Genomic DNA, 23,604 nt, shown 5'->3' with positions numbered 1-23,604 from the left:
GTACAGGGGTAACGCACTGTACTAAAAATGTAAGGTCATATCTACCTGCATTTGATTACAGAAACTAATAAAGTATTCTCTAAATAATGAAAAAAAAGAACAAGGTAAGACTACAAGAGCAAGCAGCAATTTAAATATGTTAAGGGACCATTTTCATCTTCAGAATTAAGGATTATTTTAATCTTACATCATTGCCTTTTCTCTTTTACTTTCCTGTTTAGTTTTATTTTAGGATTCCCTATTTTTAATGTTCATACAGAGATTTCCTTAACTGAAATACCGAATAGTTTCTCTGGTGTGAAAAACTGTAATAGTACACAGGATCCTAATGAGATAATTAATAATGTGAAATAGGAAGTAAAGGACTAAAGGTGTAGGGAAAGTGGGAAGGGTGGGGGAAAGGTAATAAGGGAGAGGAAAAAATATGAGAAACTGAAAAAATGGAAATAAAGTGTTTGTAAATGGGGAGGGGAGGAGAGGGTGAAGGGAGGGCAGGGACAAGGGGAAAAATGAGAATCAAGACCTATTATGTAAAGGTACAGGATCCCAATAATGAATGTAACTGTATTGTTTACCTAGATTGTACCAGTAAACTTAATAAAAAGAAAAAAAGGTGGGGCCACACTGATACACATTAAAATCAAATTGTCAAAAAAGAAGGAAAATCTCAAAAAGAGTAAAAGAGAAGTGATACATTGTGTATAAGGACCTGTATTAAAATTAATCGGCAATTATTCATCAGAAATGGCAAATGCTAGAAGACCATTGATATTTAGAGTGCTGAAAAAATACCCTTTAAAACCAATAATTCCAGACAAAACTATCTTTCAAACGAAGGTGAACTCAAGACATTTCCAGATAAACAAAAGTGGAAGAAATTCGTTCCCCATAGAGAAAAACTCATAGCTATGTGAAGAAATAACTGCATGTATAAATATAAAATCCAGCTTTCTTGGTTTGTAGTTTTGCCTATATGAGTTAAAAGATAAGTGCATAAAACAATAGCTATGAATCTATCTTAAGGGGTCACACATATGTAAATGTGTATTTGTAACAATTTCAACATAAAGGAAAAAGGATGAAGTTGTTTGTATAGAAGCTCAGAAATTTTTTTTGCTGCTGAAGCTAAGTTGATATTAATTCAATTGAAATGGTCTGAAATTTAAATTTAAATTTTGAGCATAACTGCAAAATAACTCATCAACATTAAAAAAGGAAATGAGAAAGAAATCAAAATATTACACTAAATGAAAATCAAATAAGAAAGCATTAATGAATTGAGAGAAAAGCATGAGGCAGATAAAATAAAACAACAAACAACAGAAGTTAGTCCATTCTTATTTGTGATTATGTTAAATATAATGGGATAAATGACCTAATTTAAGGACAGAGAGTAGCAAAATGTGCATGTGTGGGAGGGAAGCAAATACAACACAATTATACATTGTTTATAGAAGTCAACTTTAGATCCAAAGACACAAATAGATAGAAAACAAAATGTTAGAAAATATATTTATGCAGATTGTAACCAAAAGAAAGCTTAAGTAGTTATATTCAGTATCAGGCAAAATAAATTTTAACTCAAAAATTTATCAACTCAGGAAACTGAGGTGGGAGGATCATAAAATTGAGCCCAGCCTGGGCAACTTGAGACTTAACAAGACTCTGTCTTAAAATATAAAATTAAGGACTCAGTGGTTCCACTGCCTGCCTTGCAAGCACAAGGGCCTGAGTTCGATCCCCAGTATCACCAAAAAAAAAAAAAAAAAGAAATAAAAAATAAAAAAGGCCAAGGATGTACCTCAGTGTGAAGGCCTTGGGTTAAATTCCCAGAGCTACAAAAAAAAATTATGAAAAAATAAAAAGGATTATTTCATACCAATAAAGGATGAATACACAGGATTTAACAGATGGTCAGTAATTATAACCATGAACACCTAACAGCAGTCTCAAATTACTTGCAATAAAATTTGATTTAATTGAAAGGAGAAGTAGATAGATCTATAATAATAGTTGGAGATTGTAATATCCTACATTTAGTAATAGATGCAATGATTAGAGAGATGACTGAAAGGAAACAAAAGTCTTGACCAACACTCTTCTTGTAAAACAACTAGACCCCAAAGACAGATGCATAACATTCCACCTCAAAAGAACAGAGTAAAAACTTTTCTCAAGTGCATATGAAATATTCTTCAGAATATACTGTTAGATCATAAAACAAGCCTTAATAGATTTAGAAAGACTGATATTAAATGCTTTTCTCCAATCATGATGGAACAATCAATCTGTTATTAAAACAAAACTGAGAAATTCATAAATACAAAACAAACAGCAGACCAGAGAAGAAATCACAAGGAATTTACATTGAGATGAATAAGGATGAAAATACAATGTCTAAAACTTATGGGATGTAATGATAATATTTCTCAGAGGTAAATTTTATAGCTGTAAATGCTTATATTAAGAAGAAAATCTGAAATCAATAACCAACTGTACATCTGAAATAACTGGAAAAGAACAATTCAAATCCAAAGCCTACAGAAAAGGAAACAATAAAGACTAGAGGGGGTTTTATAAAACCCAAGCAATAGGAAAACAATAGACAGAGTCTACAGAATCAAAAGATAATTCTTTGAGAAGATCAATAAAATTGGCTAGTTGACTGAGGGAGAAGCGGAGAGATCTTTGGAGAAATTGACAATGAAATTTTCATCTTTTTTCTGTGCTATTGCTAATGTTATACAGCAGCTCATCTAAAATCTATTTGAATGTGTAATCCAGAGGAATAAAACTAGTATCATCTACAATTATATGGTGAAAACTAGTTCAGAATAATTTTTTGGCAATATTATCAAGGTTTGAGAAAAAGTTAAGCATGTTTGTTCCCATGAAAAAGTATTTTATCAGAATATATTGGTGCAAAAAACAAAAAACAAATTTGTGCTCTAGAACAGTGATGAACAATGTGTCAGCCACCAGCCACAAGGGCTGTCAGCCACTTGAAATAGGACTAATCTGAATTTCAATGTGATATGCTGAGGATTAGCATGGGAGATGTGGTGACAATGTGGTGTAACTGGACCTTTGGAACTGGTGGGCATGAAAATGCCACTATTAGTTTGAGAGTGTTTTAGTTTGCTAAGGCTACCATAATAAGATACCACAAACTAAATGGCTTAAACCACTGAGACTTACTGTTTTACTGTCATGGAGGTCAGGAGTCTGAGGTCAAGGTGTCAGGAAGGTTAGTTCCTTTTGAGGTCTTGTAAATAGAACTTTTTAAAAAAAATGATCTCAGCTCGGGTTTGAAGCCCTGGCTAGAGGCCAGAATATTCTATTTGAGTACCTGACTGATGGCAAAACTAAACAACTTCCCTTATTTGGGCTTTCATACTCCTGACACCTTCCCTAACTGCCCCAGGAGCCTGTGCCACACAACTCAGCATGACCCTGATGCTCTGGACTCCATGAAATTACTTAAAGTGGCCAATGCACAGGAGCCCAACAGCACCAGGTAGCCCACCTGGCTCTGCCTTGATGTGCTGCCCCATCACAGCTCACATTTGCTATTTCTGTGGTCCCAGTGCAACCCCTCTGTGACTCTACCTTCTCCACATTGAAGCTGTCATTAAAAGAGTTAGATTAAGGCCCTGGCAAATCTGTTCTCTGGTGAGGAGTTGCTTTCTACTTGCCAGATAACTTTTTTCTTATTATATCTTTACATGCGGGGCATGGGTTAGAGAGAGATTCAATATACAAACTTCGGAGGGACATTTTTATCCAGAGAAGAAGCTAACTGTGCTGAGAGACATATTTCTAGTGTTTCTGTGCATACTAAAACCTCAGTGTAAGGACTCCTTTGGTCATTCCTTATTCCTCAGAGTTCCAAATATAACTAATAGTAACCAAGGCAGGCACACATCTCACTTTTCAAATATACAATGCTGAGCTCTTTGAAAATTCATTCTTTCATGTTCCTAGTAAAACCCACACATCCTATTCAATTAATAAATAATTGTTTCCTCAAACAAGTCCTTCTAAAAGTCCAATCAGGCAAATGATCCCTTAACTGGGTCCCTAACTTGGCTATGATCTTAGCCTAATTAAGGACCCTTGGTTAACTTATACCTCATGCCAATTAAAAATAAAACTTTCTCATAGCTCTTACCCATATTTGCCTGTATTTTACCCAAATGTCCTACCTCTGTGTATAAACACTCATTATATATGAGGTCATTTAAAAATATGAGCAAATGAAAAAATGGAAATGAAGTGTTTGTAAATAGGGAGGGGAGGAGGCTGTGAAGGGAGTGCAGGGACAAGGGGAAAAAATGAGAACCAAGACCTGTCATGTAAAGGTACAAGATCCCAATGATGAATGTAAATGTACTGCTTACCTAAAATGTACCAATAAACTCAATGAGAAAAAAAATAACATATGAGGTCCTTTAATAAGGTCTGATAAGGGCCCATAAAAGTCTGCTCTTCCACCACTGAGAAAATTCCTTCAATATTCAATCAAAAGAGAACAATTTATTTCAATTTCCTACTGTTACCCTCTGGGAAATTGAAATTAGTTCCCTAGTGTCATTTCCACCAGAGAGTTTGGAATACTAAGGTGGAAGATAGAAAAATCCACAAAGTAAACAAAAATTTTATTTGGGGATAATAATAAAATCAACACCATATCTCATAATCATAAAACCAGAAAACCCTCCTTGGTACTAAAAAACACTGAATAAAATTAGCACTAGATAATAAAAACCTTTCAAGTGTGGCCACACACCATGCTGTTCTAAGTTGTTCTTGACATTATTGGGTTTGTTTTGCAGATTTATGTTTCAGAAACTCAAATCCTCCACACAGGCCCTATGAAACCAAACAGGACAGGTGAGGCCTGCAACACCGTTGAGTTCAGCTAATGCAGACCTTAGAGCCCACGGACCATCATTAGCTTATCTATCACCAACCACACTCACAACTGAAGCAAAGAGTCTACAGCAGTTGGCTAAGTGGGAGGGCCTACCTGCAGCTGGAGTTTCAAATTCAATAACAGACATTTTAACTAGCAAACAGCCTGGCACTTTGTTAACAATCTATAACAGACAAATACACAGGACTTAAACATACTATTTTCAAAGCATCTGGGGATATAGATCAGTGACAGAGAGCATATATTAAGCGTGGCTTCAATTTTCATTATGCCCTGCCACCAAAAAGGAAAATATACTATATGCAGCAAAACCCATATCACCACTGACAACTTAGACTGTCACGCACCTTATATTTGGCACACCTCCTAAAGGCTTTCATTATATCAGTCAGTTCTGGTGCTTCGATACATTACTAAAGTGTCATAGACGTTGACATCACCACTGTTAACTGCACATCTGCAGACCCCATTGACTAGAAAAGGCATTTGCAAATGAAACTCCCAGGCCCCATATTGCATTCAAATTCCAAAAGCTGCTCAGCCTTGCTACAACACCAGGGAGCCACAAAATCAAAACCCGTATCAGTCAGAGTGGGGACCCACTTGGAAATGATATCCCCATTCCACATTGCAGATGACATCATTCCAGCCGATCACCCTGCTATTGGAGGTTGACATCTCCTTTGTTTCCAGGAATGGATATTTATTTAATATTGCACACATTTTCAAACTTCTATTCCTACGTTGTTCTTTTTTGTAGCATGCATTCAATTATAATGAAAAAATCATTAACTATCCTGCGACATATATTTCTCCTAACTTTCTAAAGATAATTTCATTAGGTGGCATAGATCAGTTCAAGAGATCACAATATTGATTATGCCCAAAGCAGGCTGTAATAAGCAGTGCAGGCTGTAAAGAGTTTACCCCACGATTGACTTGTTTATAGAAGTGAGTCTGGCCAAAGCATATGTACTGAGGTAGAGTGACTCACACCCAAATTCCATTCTCACAACTAAATCTTCTTCCTAGAAGGCTAATGTTCTAATCACAACCATATATTTTATCTATTCCTTTCCTAGTTTGAAAATGCATTGTCTAGTCTTTTATGAGCCTCACTTGCATTAATTTCCATAGGAACATAGCCCTGCCCTTGCCTATAGTTTGCCTTTACCCCCAATTGATTACTAATAAAAAAATGGTGGCTTGGATGGACAAGTGCCTTTTGCTAAACTACCACTGACCATCCCGGCTCCCTCCTTTCTGTCTCTTGTAGTTCTATCTTTTAGGTTTTTTTCCTCAGGCTTGTGTTCTACACTGAGCAGAAGACTGGCACCTACTGCAGAGGTTTTTGGTAATGTTTCAGGGGTCCCAATAGACCAAATGTATTTCAGAAGTGAAAAATGTTAAGATAGCAGTACAAAAACAGAACATGAGACAGAAATGTACATTTTGTGAGACTCTTTTAAATTATTAGTACATTTACTGACTATACATGGGGGAAGTTTTGTTATTTCACATAGGACTTGAGAGCTTGTGTCAAAGTAGATTGCAGAGAGGTGAATTGGAAAACAGAAAATGGGGTATGGCCAGGAAAACAATCATTTTACTTTTTATACTACCTCATCTGTTATAGTACCTCTGTAGTGATCAATTTGTTAGAATCAAAAAATTTATGGTTAGCAAACATGAAATATTTGGCTTTCAGCTGTGTTACCGAGTCACTCTGAGACTTTAAGCAGGCCAATTAGGTGTTTCATGTTTTAGTTTGCGTTGTGTCACTGAGCAGGCACTAAAACTGAATGGTCATGAAAATTTTTGATGCTACGTGGAACAGCTCATGTCAATATAAATTAAGGAGGAAAAAAGAGTTGATTAAGAAATCTCCCAGTATCATTAGATTTGTAATTGGATAACAAAGACTGGAGCTTAGTTTTGTCTGTTTGCAAAACCACCCTCTTGATGCCTCTATGGGTAGCGGGGAACCAGAGTGTTATATTTTAAATGATATTTCCTCACTGATTTTTTGACACCTGATTAAACACTGCACAGAAGAGAAGATTTCTATAGCCTACTCCTTGTCAGAACTCATATTCTGAAGTCATCCATGACAATCCACTCACTAGAAAGAAGATTCTAGAAGGGAAAGGAGGAAAATTTTTATAGTTTAAGATCTGGCAAATAGGAAGATGGAACCACTAATTTAGGGGAAAATGACACACTAAATTTTGTTGTTTGTAAAGTTTTCTTCCTGTTTCAGGAGAGTTTGTCTTGGGGACGGGAACTCAGCACATAGACTTTTTCCCCTCTCAAATGTAATCCAGCATTAGCTAGCAACATTAGGCAGAGGTTTTCTGGAAGGTAGGAGTTCCAGATGTGTGGCAACTACAAGATGAATATTCTTTTGACACTTTGTTGAATGATCAGTGTGTTCACAGGTGAAAGTAAACGCCTATGAGTAATGAATTGAGATATAGAATAGTGACCCCTCCGGATAAGTGGCAATGTCTGAATTCGTGGAATCTGTGAGTATGTGACTTTATGCGGCAAAATGGACTTGGCAGGTGAGATTAAATGAAGGATCTTGAGATGAAGAGATATCCTGGAGTATCTCAGTGGGTCCAATATAATCACAAAGGGTCCTAGTAAGTGGGAGACAGGAGGGTCACAATCAGGAGATGAGCCAGTACAGTCAAAGGCAGAGTAATGTGTCCAGGAGCCAACGAATGTTCGTTCCCCAGGTACTGGACTAGCAAGGAAGAAAAAATGCAGTCCTGCCCATTCCTTGATTTTTAACTTGGTGAGATCTGTTTCTGACTTTTGATTTACAGACAGTGAGGTACTCAGTTTGTGTTCCTCAGTGTGTGGTTGTTAGAGTAGTGATTAAAAATTGATGCACTTCCGTGCTTCCAGAGTGTTGTGTGGACTCCTGTTTTACTCACCAATCTCACCCAAAGAATGTCAAGGGGGAAGGTTCCATGGCACAGTTGAATACTAAGGCCGAATGCCTCTTTGACCTAAAAGTTACCATGATTAGGAAATTTGCAGGCAATAAATGTCCTCCCGGTTTTACTTTTTAATGCAAGCCTTTACAAATCTGTTTATCTTGGGCACATTCATCGCCTTACTGTACAGTTTATCTGTGAGCAGCAGAAGTGAGAGAAGAACCAATGAGCTGAAGGATAACTCAATCAATCTGCTTCCTCCGGCTTTGCTTCAGTGCTTCATACAGGAAATATATTGCTGTGTCAAGTTTCAGTGAAGAGTTTCTTCTTTTCCAAATTACTAATCAGACTACAACATGTCGCGTTGAAGGAAAAGACTAGGAGGAAAGGGGCGCCCTGCTGGCCACGAGCAAGAAAATCCAGCACCAAGAAGTCTCAGGGAGAAAGCCTGGCCATGCTCACAGCTGTTGCTGGACTTGTGAGGGGGGAAACACACTGAGTGAAGGGCAGAAGAGGAGAAAACAGAAATGCTCTGCCCCTGGAGAACTTCTGACCTCGGGCTACTCCTGCTGCTCACCGTCTTCTCAGTGGCGGGTGAGTCTGAGTTCTCTTTGGGGGAAACACTGGTGAGAGACTTGATCTTAGCTCTTCTCAAATTTCTTTGCCTTTTTTTAATGGTGCCACGTGAGCTAGTTGCAAATGTAAATATAGGGGTCGCTCCCAGGTTTGTTGGCTTTATTATCCTTACTTTCTGCTTTGTGTTATTGATTTTGTTTTGCACCCTACTACAGTACAGACATCTTCAGTTTGCCTGTCACTTCCTCCTCCCCTTTCCCAGTTTTTGGGCAAGGCAAGATAAAGTAAACACCCAATAGTTAGCAATGAATTTTTCCTGAGTTCTCTTTATGTTTTTCTCCTCTTTTGGATAAAATTTAAATAACTTTGCTATCCTTTCTATCCTGGTCTGTGAAGTCAATAGAATAAATTAGGAGAGTATTACCTTCCGTTACTTTCAGTGACTAGGTGCTTTTAAAATGCATACAGTTATGCTGGTGTCTATGATACATGTCTGTATTTAGCTTGACGATGTGTAGGCTGTTGGACACACTTTCTGAATCAGAGTACACACTTTTCAACATCTAGTTTTCTGTAGGAGTTGAAGAGAATTTGGGGCTTCTGTGGAGGTGTCCTGATTTCATTATAGAGGGTTGGTGGGAGTTGATGTGGGAGGGGATTTTCAGGTTTCACTTTTAGTAGTGGGCAGCTGCAAAGGTACAGTGTGGTTGGCTTTAATTTTTAAAATTTGATAATTTAAAGAAGCAAAGGTATTTTCCCCTCATCTAAATGAGTTCAAGATTATTTTTGCCTAACTTCCCACAAAAGTTCACCTATTAATCTTGCTGGTGAGCACATGTAAAATAACTGTCCTCTACTAACTGTATCTTTCTCTTGAGATTTTTCACACACTTTTTTTCTTTGATGTGTACAGCAACCCCTCGCAGTAGGCATGGAAGACAGTTCTCCATTTTACAAACAGAGAAACCAAGGCTTAGAGAAGTGAAATGATTTGTCCAGGTCAGACGTGACTATCACGTGGCAGGGTCACACTCAGGTATCATATCTGTCAGTGAGCAGCACAAAACATGTGAATGGGCAATTTTCATCAATATTTAACCTTATGCTTCTCACTAAAGAACACCTGTAGTCATCAGACCACTGGAGGAAGTTAGGCCAATGGTTATAAGCTTAGTGGACTATTCCTTGAAAAAAGTGATCTGAATATTTTGATAGTTGGGATCCTGTAGGAAGTGCTTCTAGAAACCTGTGCAAGGCTGCACTGGGTAGGAGAAGCCAAGTAGGCAAGGACTGTTTATGTATGTCGAATTGTACCTCACTTGTGGGAACAAAGGAAAAAAAAAAAGATTAAAACAAAATAAATAACTTGAATATTAAAAATTAAAAGGTTTACATTTTAGAACAGCTTCTGAACACAACTAGGAGATACTGCACACATTAAACTGATCAGGAATGTGTTCCTTTTACTGAGGAGGAATTTCCCCCACTCCCTCATACTTCTGGGCCAGCTTATCCAGACACCCCTCTCAAGTATCTCAAGAATTTTCTTTGTTCTCTAACCATTATTACTTCTACTTCCCTCCAAATGTAAATGAGGTATGAATCTGTGCACAGACTCGGTGTCTGTCATGTCTTATAATTAGCGAATTTGTCGAGCTACTATGATCTATACTGTGTGTGATAATGAAAGGATGTAAAATGTATGTAAGTCCACCCCATCCTGAGGGAGTTTATCTTGCCCTGTTCCTCCTCAAGTGGGGGTCAGTCTCTGGGATCATGAATACAGCTGAGTCACTGGAGCTGAAGGCTTGCTTTTCAATTTGTCTCTGAGACTCCAAGTACGCTTTCCCTCCTCCCAGATTGCCAAGGAAAATTGTAACATGGAACCAAATTTTCTGCATCAATATCTCCTAACTCTATGCTTGTATCAATAAAATTATCAGATTTTTTTTAGGTTTAAGATACACAAAGGGCAAATTCATCAAGAAATGACTTGTGAGAAGCACCACTTGGGGCAGTCATTTTAATATCTTTCCTACTGATATTACTTTGGTAGCATTACTTTCAAATAACTCACCACATACAAAGTATATTAACAAATAGCAAGACAGATAATAACTTCAATGTAGGCAATGGGGTTTTTAATTTACCTACGTACTTTAGGTTTTACTTATAACTTCAAGCCATATGGTGATTAGTAGACAATATTTAATTAGAAAATATCATAGGGAAAAATTAAAAATAAATTAAATCATCTCCCTTAGAGCCAACTTCCTAACCTTGTATGTGTTTCCCTTCTGTTCCAAACCTCATACCCTGTGCTGTTTCCTCCTTTTTTTCTCCCTGTAGTCTTTGAGAGTTCTTTACTTGTGTTCAGATTGTTTCCTATTCTGATGATAATGGTTTCACCTTTTCTAAATATTATTGGTTTTGCCAGTATGAATTGCTGTAAGGAAATCTACTTTGTTTTTCTTCTTTGGTTTAAATTTTTCTTATTTGTCAGTACCTTCCACTAGAGGATAGGAGGCAACATTGAAGAGATAAATATCAGGACCAGGTTGGTAGTTTCAGTAGATTTGCAAAAGACAGCGAAAGAGATTAAAAGCAAGTATGAAAAAGAAGGGATTTGTTCTCACTGATGTCAGTCCCTTCTTTCTTTCCTAGTTTATGATAGTGTGAATTTATATATTATAGTAATTTATAGATGTGTTTTCCTCTAAACATGCTGATACAGTTAATAAAAGTGCTTTTTAGGAGCATTGAATGTGTATGTGCATGTGCAGGGAACAGGGTATGTGTAGGGAACAGGGGAAGGGGATGGTACTAGAACCTCTGCATCAGGTCCTAGTCTCCTGTGAGCCATGACATCACAAAGTGAATTAATTAATATGTAGACAGAAAATGAGACTCAGCAAAGGTGAGCTTTGGACTGACCCATGGTGCTCTGGGCAGCAAAGACCCCAGACCTGCAGCTTGCCACACCTTTATTCAGAATATCAGAAGAAACAAAAGTAGCAGTTGATTCAGGGGACACAGGGATAATTCTAGAACAATGAGGAACTATGCAGGTGAAGGTCTGGTCCCTCCCAGGATGTCTCCAGCTGGTGTAGTCCTGTCCTGGAGCATCACAGCGTCAAGGGACCATTGAGGTCTTAGCTGTGACGTGAGGTGAAGATTGAGTTATATCTCCACGTGCCATAGCTGGCCTGTAGACTGGAAAACTAGGCCCTAATCATGATTTAATTATGAAATGATTTTTTTTCTCAAAATCATGTAGAATTGCTCCAGACAGGTATGTATGTGGAAAACAGTGCCTACAAGTTACTAGCACTCTAAAGGAGGAGGTAAGGCTGAAATGAAGCCATTTGGGAACATTTAAAATCAACATCATGCAATTGATAAGAACTTAGTAATAAGTCTGAAGAAATTATGGTGGGTTGGCCTTGTTGATGTCTTCATTGGGGAGAAGAGTCTTAAATCGGGCCTCAGTTGACAGGCTGAAATAGATGGGGAAAAGCAGAGGAACAAATTGAGAGGAGAACATGTGTAATATGAACAAAATCAAGGTAGCTAAGGAAAGAAAGAGTGTGGCTTGATGATACAGAGACTGTGTGTTAGGTGGTAGTGGGAAATAACATTTTTAAATCTGTTGACAATTTTGATTTAAATGGAAAAGATTTTTTTTAAAGAATCATTATTTTCAGTGCCAGGTGGTTTTGATACTCCTCTTTTTATTTTTCCTTTTTTCTTCCTTCCTACCGTTCCATCCCTCCCTCCCTCCCTCCCTTCCTTCCTCCCTTTTATCCTTCTTTCTTTCCTTTTTTACATTTTCTTGCTATGTCTTTGTCCCCGCCCCCCTTGTATTGAGAGTGCTGGGGATTGAACCCAGGGAGCACAGAGTTACAATCACAGATATTCATTTTATCTGGGGACAGAGTATCACTAAGTTGTCTAGGTTGGCCTTACAGTTTGTTTGTTTTTGACACAGGGTCTCACTATGTAGCTCAGACTGGCTTTGAACTCACTCTTGTAGCTCAGGCTGGCTTTGAATTTATGGCACTACTCCTGCCTCAGCTTTCCAGTGCTGGGATTATAGGCCGGCTCCTGGTGGTCTTATAGTTTTGTAGCTCTTGCCTCAGCCTCCTAAGTAGCAGGGGTTTTACACAGGTACCATGATACCTGGCAATTCCAGGGTTTTTGTTTCTTATTTTGCTTTGTGCTTCTTTGTAGACTTGCATGTTCTAATGTGTTAAAATGATGGTGTAGTACCACATAATTATTATCTGCTTTCAATTTCACTGAGTATAATTTATTAACAATTAACTGCATGCAGTGTAAAAATGTGCAGTTTGATGAGCTTTGACCATTAATACCTGTGAATCGACACCATAAACAAGATACAAAATTTTTCATCATTTCCAAAATATTTGTCATGTATCTTTGCAGGCCATCCCTGCCCGCCCCCCCAAGCAGGCAACCACTGATCTGCTTTTTGTTATCATAGTATATTTATTTTTTATTAGTTTAATATTTTGTGTAGTATTATTTTTTTTTTTGCAGTCTGCTTGCACTCAGAATGATTTTGAGTAGTACTCTATTGTCAATAATGTAGCTATATTTATCCGTTAATAAATTGTTTCCAGATTTTAGTTATTACAAATAAATACCTGTGACTAAGGCCACTGTAAACATTCATGCAAATGTGATATGTGGATAGCTATTTTCATTTCTTCTATATTCTTTCTATTGGAATAGTCAGGTTCCATGGTGAGAACATTTAATTTTGTAAAATATTATCAGAAGTTTTCCATGGTAGTTATATTATATTACATTCCCATTAATAAGAAATGTACTTCATTTGCTCCACTTTCCTTCCAGAACTTATTAGCATTTTAGTTTTTGCTATGCTTATAGGGATGAAATTGTTACCTTACTGCTTTTAATCTTCATTTCCTTTATTTTTAGTATTGGGGTTTAGACTTGGAATGTCTCCCAAAAGCCTCATGTATTCAGAGGTGTTGCCATTGAAATGTGGTTGAAGTATGGAGGTGCTCTATAGCTGACTTGCTGTTAGGAGGTTGGGCCTAGTTGGCCACTAGGGGTGTAACCTGGAAGAGTATAACTTCCCCTCTGGTTACTCCCTTCATTCTCTGCTTCCTGGCTGCCATTATGAGAGCAGCTTTCCTGAGTCCTACTCTTCTATTTTTGTTCTTCCTACCTTGGAGCCAGCTGACTGTGGACTGAATCTTCTAAGAACCACAATCTAAAGTAAAACTCTCCTTCTTTAGGTTGTAGATAAGTTTTGTTCTAGTGAGGAAAAGTGGGCAAGACATAAGTTGGTAGCAGGAGTTGGGTTGTTGCCTTGACTATTTCTGACCATGTGATTCTGAAGCCCTTGGAACTGGTTTGTTGGTGGAGTTTGGAAAGCTTGGAATTGCTCACTGGGGAAGACCTAAAAAGCTGAGCTTGACGTAAATTGTGGTCAAAGGTCAGAAAACTACAATGATAATGAAAATGCAGGCTCAGGAGGTTTCAGTTGGGAACGAGGACTCTATTAAGAGGAAGACCATGTGTGTTCCTAACATGAAGGGCAGTAAACTGATGTTGCAGAAGAAATTGTAAGTCAGTCCAGTGTTTTGGCAGTGTCATAGATAGGGTTGGCTGTTTTGAGTTGTACCTACCATGAGAATCAGGAGCAAAAAGCAAAGCTAAATAATTGAAAAAGTGTTGCTGGTGGCCATAAAGGAAGCACCTATAAAGCTGGGGCCAACGAAAGGTTGGTTGCTAAAAAGATTAGTATTAAAAATCCATCAAGAAAATAGAAAAGTTGGCTTGAGGACATCTCAGCAATCAGCAAGATACCACCCTTTAGAGGCTGAAGAATGTAAAATTGTGAAGCTTTCATTGGAGAGGCGAGCTCTTGGGCCCCCTGCTTCAGAACGGATACCTAGGGAATTGATTTTCTGTGATTTGTTCCACATTGCTCAGCCATCCAGACACTCAGAGGCTTCATTAGAGAACACAAAAATGTCTGCTTTTTTCAGATGCCCATTTTTGGATTGGATCTTTAAATTGGGAGGGGTCCTGATTTTTTTAAGTTCTTTATATATTCTAGATAGTCTGAGGAACAGCTGGTAATTTTTTTTCTCACATTGTGAGTTGTTTCTTACACTATTGGTGGTTTCTATTGCTGTGCAGAAGCTTTTTAAGAAGAAGATATTCCACTTATTGATTCTTTGTGCTAGCTCATGTGCAACTGAGGTTTTGTTCATGAAATCTTTTCCTATGCCAGTGTCTTTAAGACTTCTACCTTACAGGTACCATAAGGAGTTATGTTTCCTTTTAACCAGTACCAGACTTGATTACTGTAGCAGCTTCAGAGCAAACCTTGAAATAAGGTAATTTTTTTTCTTTTTTTTTTCCTTTTTAAAGTTACATTAGCTAAGATATGGTTGCATTCTATATTGATAAAGTTTCTCTAGAGGAACAGAATCAATACACACACATGTGCAACTACAGAAGTGTCATTTATTAGGTAGGTTGATAGGATCAGTGGAAGAGAGTACACAATGGCTGTCTGTATGCTGAAGAGCCAGAAGATCCAGGAGCTCCTTAGTCCAAGAAGCTTGAATTTGCAGAATGAAAGGGATCAAGGTCACAGTGCTAGTCTGAGATCGGCGGTCTAGAAAGTAGCTAGCATGAGTCTGCATTGAAAGACTGAAGAAATTGGCGTCTGATATTGACAAGAGGTGGCAGTACCACATGTACTGGGTTAAGCAGAATGGAACTTTCCAAATGCAGATCAATTTCCTTCTTTCCCTTTCACTCTATCCAAGCTACAAACCTATTGGATGATGCCACCTAAAATCAGAGTAGGTCTTCCCCCTCAGGTTGCTAGGCTACATGTCAGTCATCTTTGGAAACAGCCCACAGACACACCCTGAATGGTGCTTTAATCTACTATGCTTCTTCATCCAGTCCAGTGGATATCAAGATTAGTGGTCACACATTACCATATAAACTTTAGGAGTTGTTTTTCAATTTCCACAGGAAAGATGAACTTATTTTGACTAAAATTATGTTGAATCTGTACATCAATTTGAGAATTGACAACAGTATCGAGTCCTTCTTATCAACAAAGCATTTTGCTCTATTTGTTTACAGTTTCTTTATCTCAGCAAAATATTTTAGTCTTCAGTGTACCACTCTTGATCATCTTTGTTAAATTTTTCCTATGTTTTTTTTTGTACTATTTACAAATAAATTTGATTTTGGATTTTCTTTTATAATTGTGCTTGAATAGAAAATATTGTTTAAAATATTATTAATGTTTTATATTAGACTTGACTAAATTAATTTAGATCTAAGAGTTCTTTTATAAATCCCTGACAGTAACAGCTACAGATAAGGAACAGTTTTACATCGTTGTTTTTGATATATATCCTTTATTTTTTTTCCTTGCTTTTGATAAATAGGTAGTTGTAGCATTACAAAATTAGTTGGAAAGTGTTCCCTCCTTGTTAATTTGCTGTTTGTATATAAAATTGGCATTAATGTCTTCTTTAAATTGTGAGTTTTTATCAACAAATTCAATTTATTCAATTATATTCTATCATTATTTCTTTCATGAGTGGTCTATATTAGTGGTCCTTCTTTCATTCCTAACATTAGAAATTTGTGTTGTTTCTTTGTCAGAGTAGTTATTGGTTTATAAATGTTGATGATTATTTAAAAAGTACCATCTTTTCTGTTTTTAAATTTTTATACAGCTTGTCTCGTGTTTATTGATTTCTTTTCTTAGAGATTATCTGGTCTCAACTCAAATAACATTCAGTTTTCTTCCTTCATGGCAATATTGAACTATTTGTAGCCCTTTGAAATTCCCATTTGGTCTTATGCTTTCATTAAATGCCATTAGTTTGGTTTGCAATTTCCTGTTCTTTCTCTTGTTTTGGAAATTTTATATCCTAAGATTCAGCCCAAATTTTGTCTGTTATAAGGAAGCTTCCCTAAATCTCTCATCTCTGATCTCTTAGAACAGGTGTGTTGGGAAAGATCTTCTCTGCCCTGTCCTGCCCTGCCCTCCTCTCTCCTTCCCTTTTCTTTTCTTTTTGAGTTTATTAGTACATTTTAGGTGATAGAGTCTCACTTTGAAGTTCATTTTAGGCCTGAACTCACTATGTAGCCTATTAGTTTCTTTTCATTGAACCAGCTGGGAATTTGTTGATTTTCTTTTTTAGTTTTGTTGATAATTGCTCTAATTTTATTAATTATTTTCTGATTCTTTGACTTTAATCTGCTCTTCTGCTTTGCGTATTCTATGCTGGAGTTTTAAGGGTGAATTTTAAAGCTTTCTTCTTTTGTGACATATCTGTTCAATACTTTAGATTTCCCTGTAAGTAATACTTTTTTACTTCTCACAAAATTTGAATTATATTTTTATTTAGTTCAGAGTTTTTAAGATTTCTTCTTTTATCCATGCATTATTTAGATGTGCGTGGTATAATCTCTAATCATTTTGAGATTTTTTTTCAGCCACCTTTCTGTTATTGATTTCTAATTAAATTCCATGTTGTCTGAAAGCAAACATTGTATATATAATTTTTGTCATCTTGATTTGATTAGATGTTGTTTCATGGCTCCGAATGTGGTTTATTTTAGGCAGAGAAGAATTCAGAGCAAGGAATGTTATGAGAGATGAAGAACTCTCATGAATGCTCTGTCCAAAATTAACATAATGACTCCTGCTTGATTTTGGCACAAGTTCATGTAAACCTGGAAGTTACCTACATTCTGCTGTTGTAGGAAGACTTCCACAGATGTCAGTTACATCCAATTCCTTGATGATTTTATTGAATTCAGCTATGTCTTGTCTGATTCTGTGCATTCTGGATTTGTCTATTTCTGATAGAGAAGTGCTGACCTTTCCATGTATAACAGTGACTCATTCTATTTGTCCTTATATTTATGATGAATTTTTGTAGACGACATATAGGTAGATCTTGCTTTTTGATCCATCCCAATACCCTGATAAATTGGTGCATCTGATGCTCAGAGTGACTGCTTGTATATTTGATTAATCTCTGCTATTCCTGTTTACTGCTCATTGCCCATGTTTTTGTTCATACACCTTCCGTTCTATTCTGTTTTTTATAGTTTTCTTTTTCTTTTTATAATTATTGAGACATGTTAATTGTACAAATTACTAGGGGTTCATGGTACTATTTCCATCTATGTGTACATCAAGCATTGATCATATCCATCCCAGCTTCTTTGACCTTAATCCCCCTACCCCTTACCCCCTGCACTAATAATACAATTTCTACTTCCAGGTCATCATTAATCTCCCATGTGACAGAGGACAAGCAATTTTGGTCTTTCTGTATCTGGTTATTTCGCTAGAGATGATGTTCTCTAGTTATATCCAACTACCTGTGAATCACAGGATTTTTTTTTTTTTGTGGGAAAATACACCACTGTGTAACTTTGTGTGACTTTAATTGAATATTTTATATGATTTCATTTTATTTCCTTTTGTTTAGGATATTAGTTATACTTATTTTGTTACTTTCAGACTTCTGCAACACACATTTGCAATTAGTCCAGCTTCACCTTCAAGTGAAACTATATTAATTCATGGGTAGTGTACTTTATAATAACAAAACAATCCTAGTTCCTTCCAGTTCATTGTATCATGGCTTTAAAAAAAAACCCAAAGTACAGCAAGTTTTTAATAACCAAGTTTCAAGGTGATTAAGTCTATCCTGATGATAAATTCTGTCAAACCAAAGGGAAGGAATGCATGTGGGCTTCAGGATCTATGGAACTAGGAAGTTGGAGTAGGTAAGGATCCTCATATGTGTTCCTCAGAGTCTGCATATTTTTTTAATTTTCGCTTTCAAAGTATAAAAAATAAGGAAGAAAGAGAAATGCATGCCTTCTCAGTTCTGATTGTAACATTCCTGTGAAAAGACAGCATTTTGTTCATCTGGATGAGATGCCCAACCATGCTCCAAAGAACTTTAATGAGGGAGTGGAGATGCAGAAAAAAGCTTAATCAGACCAACTCGGAATAGGGTTCCCCTCAACAGGCACTCCTGGCTGGGAAAGAGGGTTGGAAAGAGGGAGAGAGACAAGTTTACCTTGATGACAGAAATAGAGGTCTCATAAGTGGAAAATCATTGATTAATACTTTATGAATTTAGTTTTCTAGATATTAACATGTATCCCAGAATGAAATAACTTTTAATTTTGAAATCATTTTTATTAATTTCAGTTACCTCGTTGCCTTTTGAGTAAGACTTTGAGAATAAACAGTGGCTTCTGCTCACTCTATTGGAATATCAAAAATTAACTTCACTTGCTCTTTCCTGAATATTTTCTAGATTCAGCTAATTCATGTGTGAATGGAGAGCAGGTGATAGAGAACAATTCCTCCACTGTGGGAGCCTGGCCTTGGCCCTCTAGGAGTTTGACATTTAAAAGGAAACTTCTTCACCTCTACATTCAAGGCATTGATACAATCTGTAACATTCTAGGACTCTGCTTGTTAAGCTTGTTGCTGCAATGGGAGAAACTCAATGAGACAGCCAAAGATCTGATGTTCTTTGCAAAGAGTCAGAAAATCCGGTCTTTGCATAAAAGATACAAATAGTTACTTGGTGCTTCCTGTTGATGTGAACCTATAAAAGGAGCTGTTTCTGTGAAATAAATCAGACTTCTCTTCGTCTCCACCCAGGCCTGAGTGTTCTTTCCTTTCTCAATCCTCACTCCCCGACTCAGGCATGTTCGTGTAGTGACGGCTGGACCGCCACACTCCACCCTTACAGAAGGTAATACACTTTCGTATCTAGTGGGCAGCATCGAAGGGATGGAGGGTTGACCTTTGTTAGACACAGCAGCTGGTGCCCTGTCTGAAGCCCAGCCCTCTGACTGCTTGAAGAACATGTTGGTCTGAGTGCTTGGTATACGGGTCTCTGAAAGACCCACTCTCCAGATGTTCTCCATACGGTCTTGCTTGCTTCTGAATATTTGCCTACTTGGGATAGTGGCAAGATACGTTCAAGTCCTACCTCTGTCTTCATCTAGTTACATGATCTTTCTCTGGCCATGAAATACCAGGGTTTGGCACCCAGATGAGATAAGTGACAATAAAACAGGAAAGGAGAAATATTCAGTAAAGCATTTGGCAAAATCAAGGTTCATTACAACATGTCTGCAAAACCATAGGTGGTTTTGTTCCTATTAAAGTGACAACATCACTGATCTTCACCTTTGCCAGGAGCGAGTTGTGACAGGTGTTTGGTTCAGTAATCACCTGCCTCAAGCCCCTAGCAGTCACAGACATCTTATGTCAGTTTGTGGGGAGCATGAGGTTCTGGGTTGGAAGAGGCTTGTAGGTTACAGGGCTTAATCTTTATTTTAAAAGTTGAACACAAAGGGTCCATTTGTAAATTTAATGCAAATAATTAGATTGAATATAGGAACAAAATTGATGAGAAAATTCACAGATGAACTGTTTGGTAACATACATGTGACTAAACAAAGGAAGAAAAACTTCTGCAAAAGTTACTCAGTAGTATCAAACATTTTGTACAAAATTATTTTTAGGAAAAATTTCAAAGGAAAATAAATCTGGCCTTTCCTTTTTTAAAAAAAATTATGCATCATGCTACTGTTTCACCAGAAGAGATACTTCTAGGCATCATCAGTTTTGATTTTCATGGGATAGCTAAGCTAATGAAATTATAGATTATTTTAAGATCTGTAGATATCATTTATTATGCTCTTAAAAGTTTGCATTTTAAACTAGTTCAACCTGAATTCTACTTTAGGGCTTTCAATGAAAGTACCATATACTTTCCATATATATGTTGGCTGGAAAGTCACACTTTGTGATTTAGTTTTGATGATATTGGTTTTTTTGCACTTACTAAAACTCAGGAGCAAACACCACATAACTATTGCATTTTCTTTTCTGGGGAGCATTTTCTTTTCTGAGGAGCTTGAATTGTGTGATAAATCCAATATTGCAAATCTTCAAAATATTACATTTTAGAACATTTAATTTAGAATTACTTATTCTTAAATATAAAAATTCTTGATAATTTCAAAATATATTTAATACATATATAATATTTATAATATATATAATATTTTGATTAAATTATGTAAAATATAGAAGAAAATTGTTTAATATTTGCATTTATTTTCATGTGTAATATATATTATGTATCTTTTATGAATATTTATTTCTTACATAAGTCTGTTATTTCTGACATGATCACCAGCAAAGCAATGTGGTAATGCAATTTCATGTTATATGTTTTGGATGAAGGTTAACATACAAAGATCTTTATGAAGTTTGTTTTTCTTATTTCTTTGTGTGTGTGTGTGTGTGTGTGTGTGTGTGTGTCCAGTTCACTTTTTGGAGCATGTACCCATGGGCACAAGAGCTGTGCTCTGTTGCCCTCCTGTCCTACTGGAAAGTGTCGTGGTAATAACATGGAAAATAGCCCTCAGAAGCCAGCCTCTCTGCACAAGAGCCTATAAAAAAGAAACAAATGAGACCATCCACGCCAACTGCACTGATGGGAGAATAACCTGGGCCTCCAGACCTGACCTGAGTCCTCACCTTCAGATTAATGCAGTGGCTGTCTCTCATGATGGAATGTACACCTGTGAAATAGTAACATCTAACGGGAATTTCCACAATGTGTATCACCTCCAAGTGCTAGGTAAGAGCTGCCACATGTTGTGATATATCACATCACCATATTTGTGGCCTTAGTGTTTTATGGGAATCCATGTAATTGCTAGCAAAACTTGTTTCAGCCTCTTGAACACCATGGATACACCCATGCAAAAGCTCGGCCCTTGCCACGATAAATGCCAAGGATGACTTATCTACTCTCTGCTTTCCCTTAGTGAGCTCCTATTAGCAAAAGTGAAATGACATGCCTTCTCAGTTTGAACAGGAAAATGCTTCAGCAACAGAACACTAATAGCTCTGGGTAGTTTACCATGCTCCTCAGGTCTTTTGCAAGTTGCCTGGTCAGGTCCTAAGTTGCCTGGTCCAATGGCTTCCTCTTACAGCAAAGGATTATATTCACATCTCTAAATCTTTCCCGTTTCTCTAATCATATAATATTTCAGTCAACTTCAAAGTTTTTTTTCCCTAACCAGAATACATGTTTACCTGCCCTGTGTAATTTGCGGTGTACCCATTTTGAGTGTGGGTCTTAAGAGGTCCTGCGTGCTGCTGCTCGCTTCTCCATGAAGAGAAGCCCCCCTTGCCTTCTAGAGAATGAGAATCATAGAGAACACAGCTGAGTCACCTCAGTCCAACTTCCCCAATTCTCATCGAAGCTAGCATAGGTGATCCAACAGTCATCCCCAGTCAGGTAAGGAAGATGAGTTAGTTTCTCTGCTATGAGAGACTGAAAGTGTAAATAAGAATTAAAATGAATAACTGATAATGTGAAATAGGAAGAAAAGGTACTGAGGGGTAGGGGAAAGGAAAGAAGTGAATGGAAAAAAATGAGATAAGAAATAAATGGAAACAAAGCTTCTGCATAGGGAGGTTGGAGGGGCTTAAGGGAGGGCAGGGGAATGGGGAAAAATAAGAACCAAGATTCATCATGTAGAGGGTACAAGTTCCCAATGATGAATGTAAATGTATTGTATACCTAAAATGTACCAATAAAAGAATTTGAGAGAAAAAAGATTATCAGACCTGATACCTTCTGATCCTAGACATATGAACATTGTTACCACCTAGGTTCTGTGATTGCTTATTATACAGCATTATTGCAGCAGGGGGTGGCCAATGTGTTGCTTACCAGCATAACTCAAATTTGATTTGTTTATTGGGATGTACAAAAGCATTTCTTGGTTTCTGTTGCAGCTCAGTATACCCATCAGTTTTGGAAAATGAGATACAAGCATCAATCTTGTGTGACATTTTCAGAAAATCTTCTTAAAGAGAAAGAAAAGGTTATTTTTGCTTCCTGCTTATTTCCAGTATGATGAGTGAAACTCCATCAGCCAACTTGAACCGTGGATAACACTGAGGATGGCAGTTACTCACTAAGATGGGGGGAAAGAATGATAGAAGGATCCTGGGCCTGATAATCACGGAGTGATAATCATTACACTATACCTATTGATCTTTTGAGAGAGAGAGAATAAACTATTTTGTCCATGCTGCTTCTGTTTTGGATTTTTTCCTACATAGTGCTGAATTTAATTCTAATTGGTACCAATGCCTAATTGGTCAATTTGAAGGTTTTCTGTCAACATTGCTACAACAGGTTGTGTTCTACTCATATGCATGTTATGGCCTGTTTTTGCTCTTGCTTAGAGGTAATGAATTGGACATAATTTCAGAAGCTAGGCATCATAAATGTGGGTGCTATCACTAATAATTATGGAAGAATTTTTGCATTCACATTCAAGGGAAGTTGCGGGCTTGTGGTGGGAAAGGACTTGGGAGCCTGGGGGTGTGCAAGGATAGTCCAGTAGCCAGCCAGCCAGTCCCTGGACATGTGACGACATGTCTGCACTGCAGGATTAGGAAGATGAAGACACACGTGCGTGCTCTTGGAGAGGATATGAGTAGAAAAAAGAAGAACTGAGTGAGGTCTGTGATACTTCATGGACTTTATTGTGCTAGTTCTTTTTCTCTCCTTCGGGTAATGAGGACTGAACTCAGGCCTTGCTCAGACTAGGCAATTGCTCCACCACTGAGCTACATCCTCAGCCCTGTTGTAAGTTTTGGGACAGCGTCTCACTAGCTGAGCAAGTCTGGGGCTTGAGGCCCTCTTCCCTCAACTGTCCCATGTCGCTGAGATCACAGGTGTGAGCCACCTTGACTGCCTTAATTACTGTCACATTGAATGAAATCCGCTCATTAGTGGGGGAGATTGATGTAGATTCATCATCTTTCTCTGTCCCATTCTCATATCTGTGGCTTTCTGGATGACATTAAATTGGAAGAATAAAAAAGCTACAGCTACTCTCCCCTAATCCCTGTCTCTTATACTTACATACACATGGGAGAAAAAAACAATTGTTTTAACATTTTGAACATACATATGCATACCCATATATGTGCATAAGAAATCAATTGTGTCTCAAATTGTGGAA

The 23,604-nt window shown here is 37.3% G+C and overlaps 1 protein-coding gene across 2 annotated transcripts; it reads left to right on the top strand.

Moving 5' to 3' along the window:
- Positions 1 to 8,173: 8,173 nt before the first annotated feature.
- LOC104866244 (cell surface glycoprotein CD200 receptor 1-like) lies at positions 8,174 to 22,657 on the top strand. Of its 2 annotated transcripts, none has more exons than XM_010630124.2 (3): positions 8,174 to 8,475; positions 20,877 to 21,194; positions 22,364 to 22,657. In XM_010630124.2, the coding sequence occupies exons 1-3, from the start codon at positions 8,409 to 8,411 to the stop codon at positions 22,483 to 22,485; spliced, it is 507 nt and encodes a 168-aa protein (XP_010628426.2). In that variant the 5' UTR covers positions 8,174 to 8,408; the 3' UTR covers positions 22,486 to 22,657. The 2 variants fall into 2 exon arrangements, with proteins under 2 accessions (XP_010628426.2, XP_019063894.1); XM_019208349.1 differs by lacking the exon at positions 8,174 to 8,475 and adding an exon at positions 19,259 to 19,289.
- The last annotated feature ends 947 nt before the right edge of the window (positions 22,658 to 23,604 follow it).

The sequence above is a fragment of the Fukomys damarensis genome, unplaced genomic scaffold (genome assembly GCF_012274545.1).
Source record: "Fukomys damarensis isolate Sample0158 unplaced genomic scaffold, DMR_v1.0_HiC HiC_scaffold_24, whole genome shotgun sequence".
NCBI lineage: Eukaryota > Metazoa > Chordata > Mammalia > Rodentia > Bathyergidae > Fukomys > Fukomys damarensis.
This window is presented reverse-complemented; position numbering and strand designations above follow the sequence as displayed.

Bases quoted from the DNA above. Each gene is read 5' to 3' on its own strand.
- LOC104866244 (XM_010630124.2), top strand. From the start codon at position 8,409: ATGCTCTGCCCCTGGAGAACTTCTGACCTCGGGCTACTCCTGCTGCTC. The intron at 8,476-20,876 runs GTGAGTCTGAGT...GTGTGTGTCCAG, and splicing joins CACCGTCTTCTCAGTGGCGG to TTCACTTTTTGGAGCATGTA. The intron at 21,195-22,363 runs GTAAGAGCTGCC...TTTCTGTTGCAG, and splicing joins GTATCACCTCCAAGTGCTAG to CTCAGTATACCCATCAGTTT.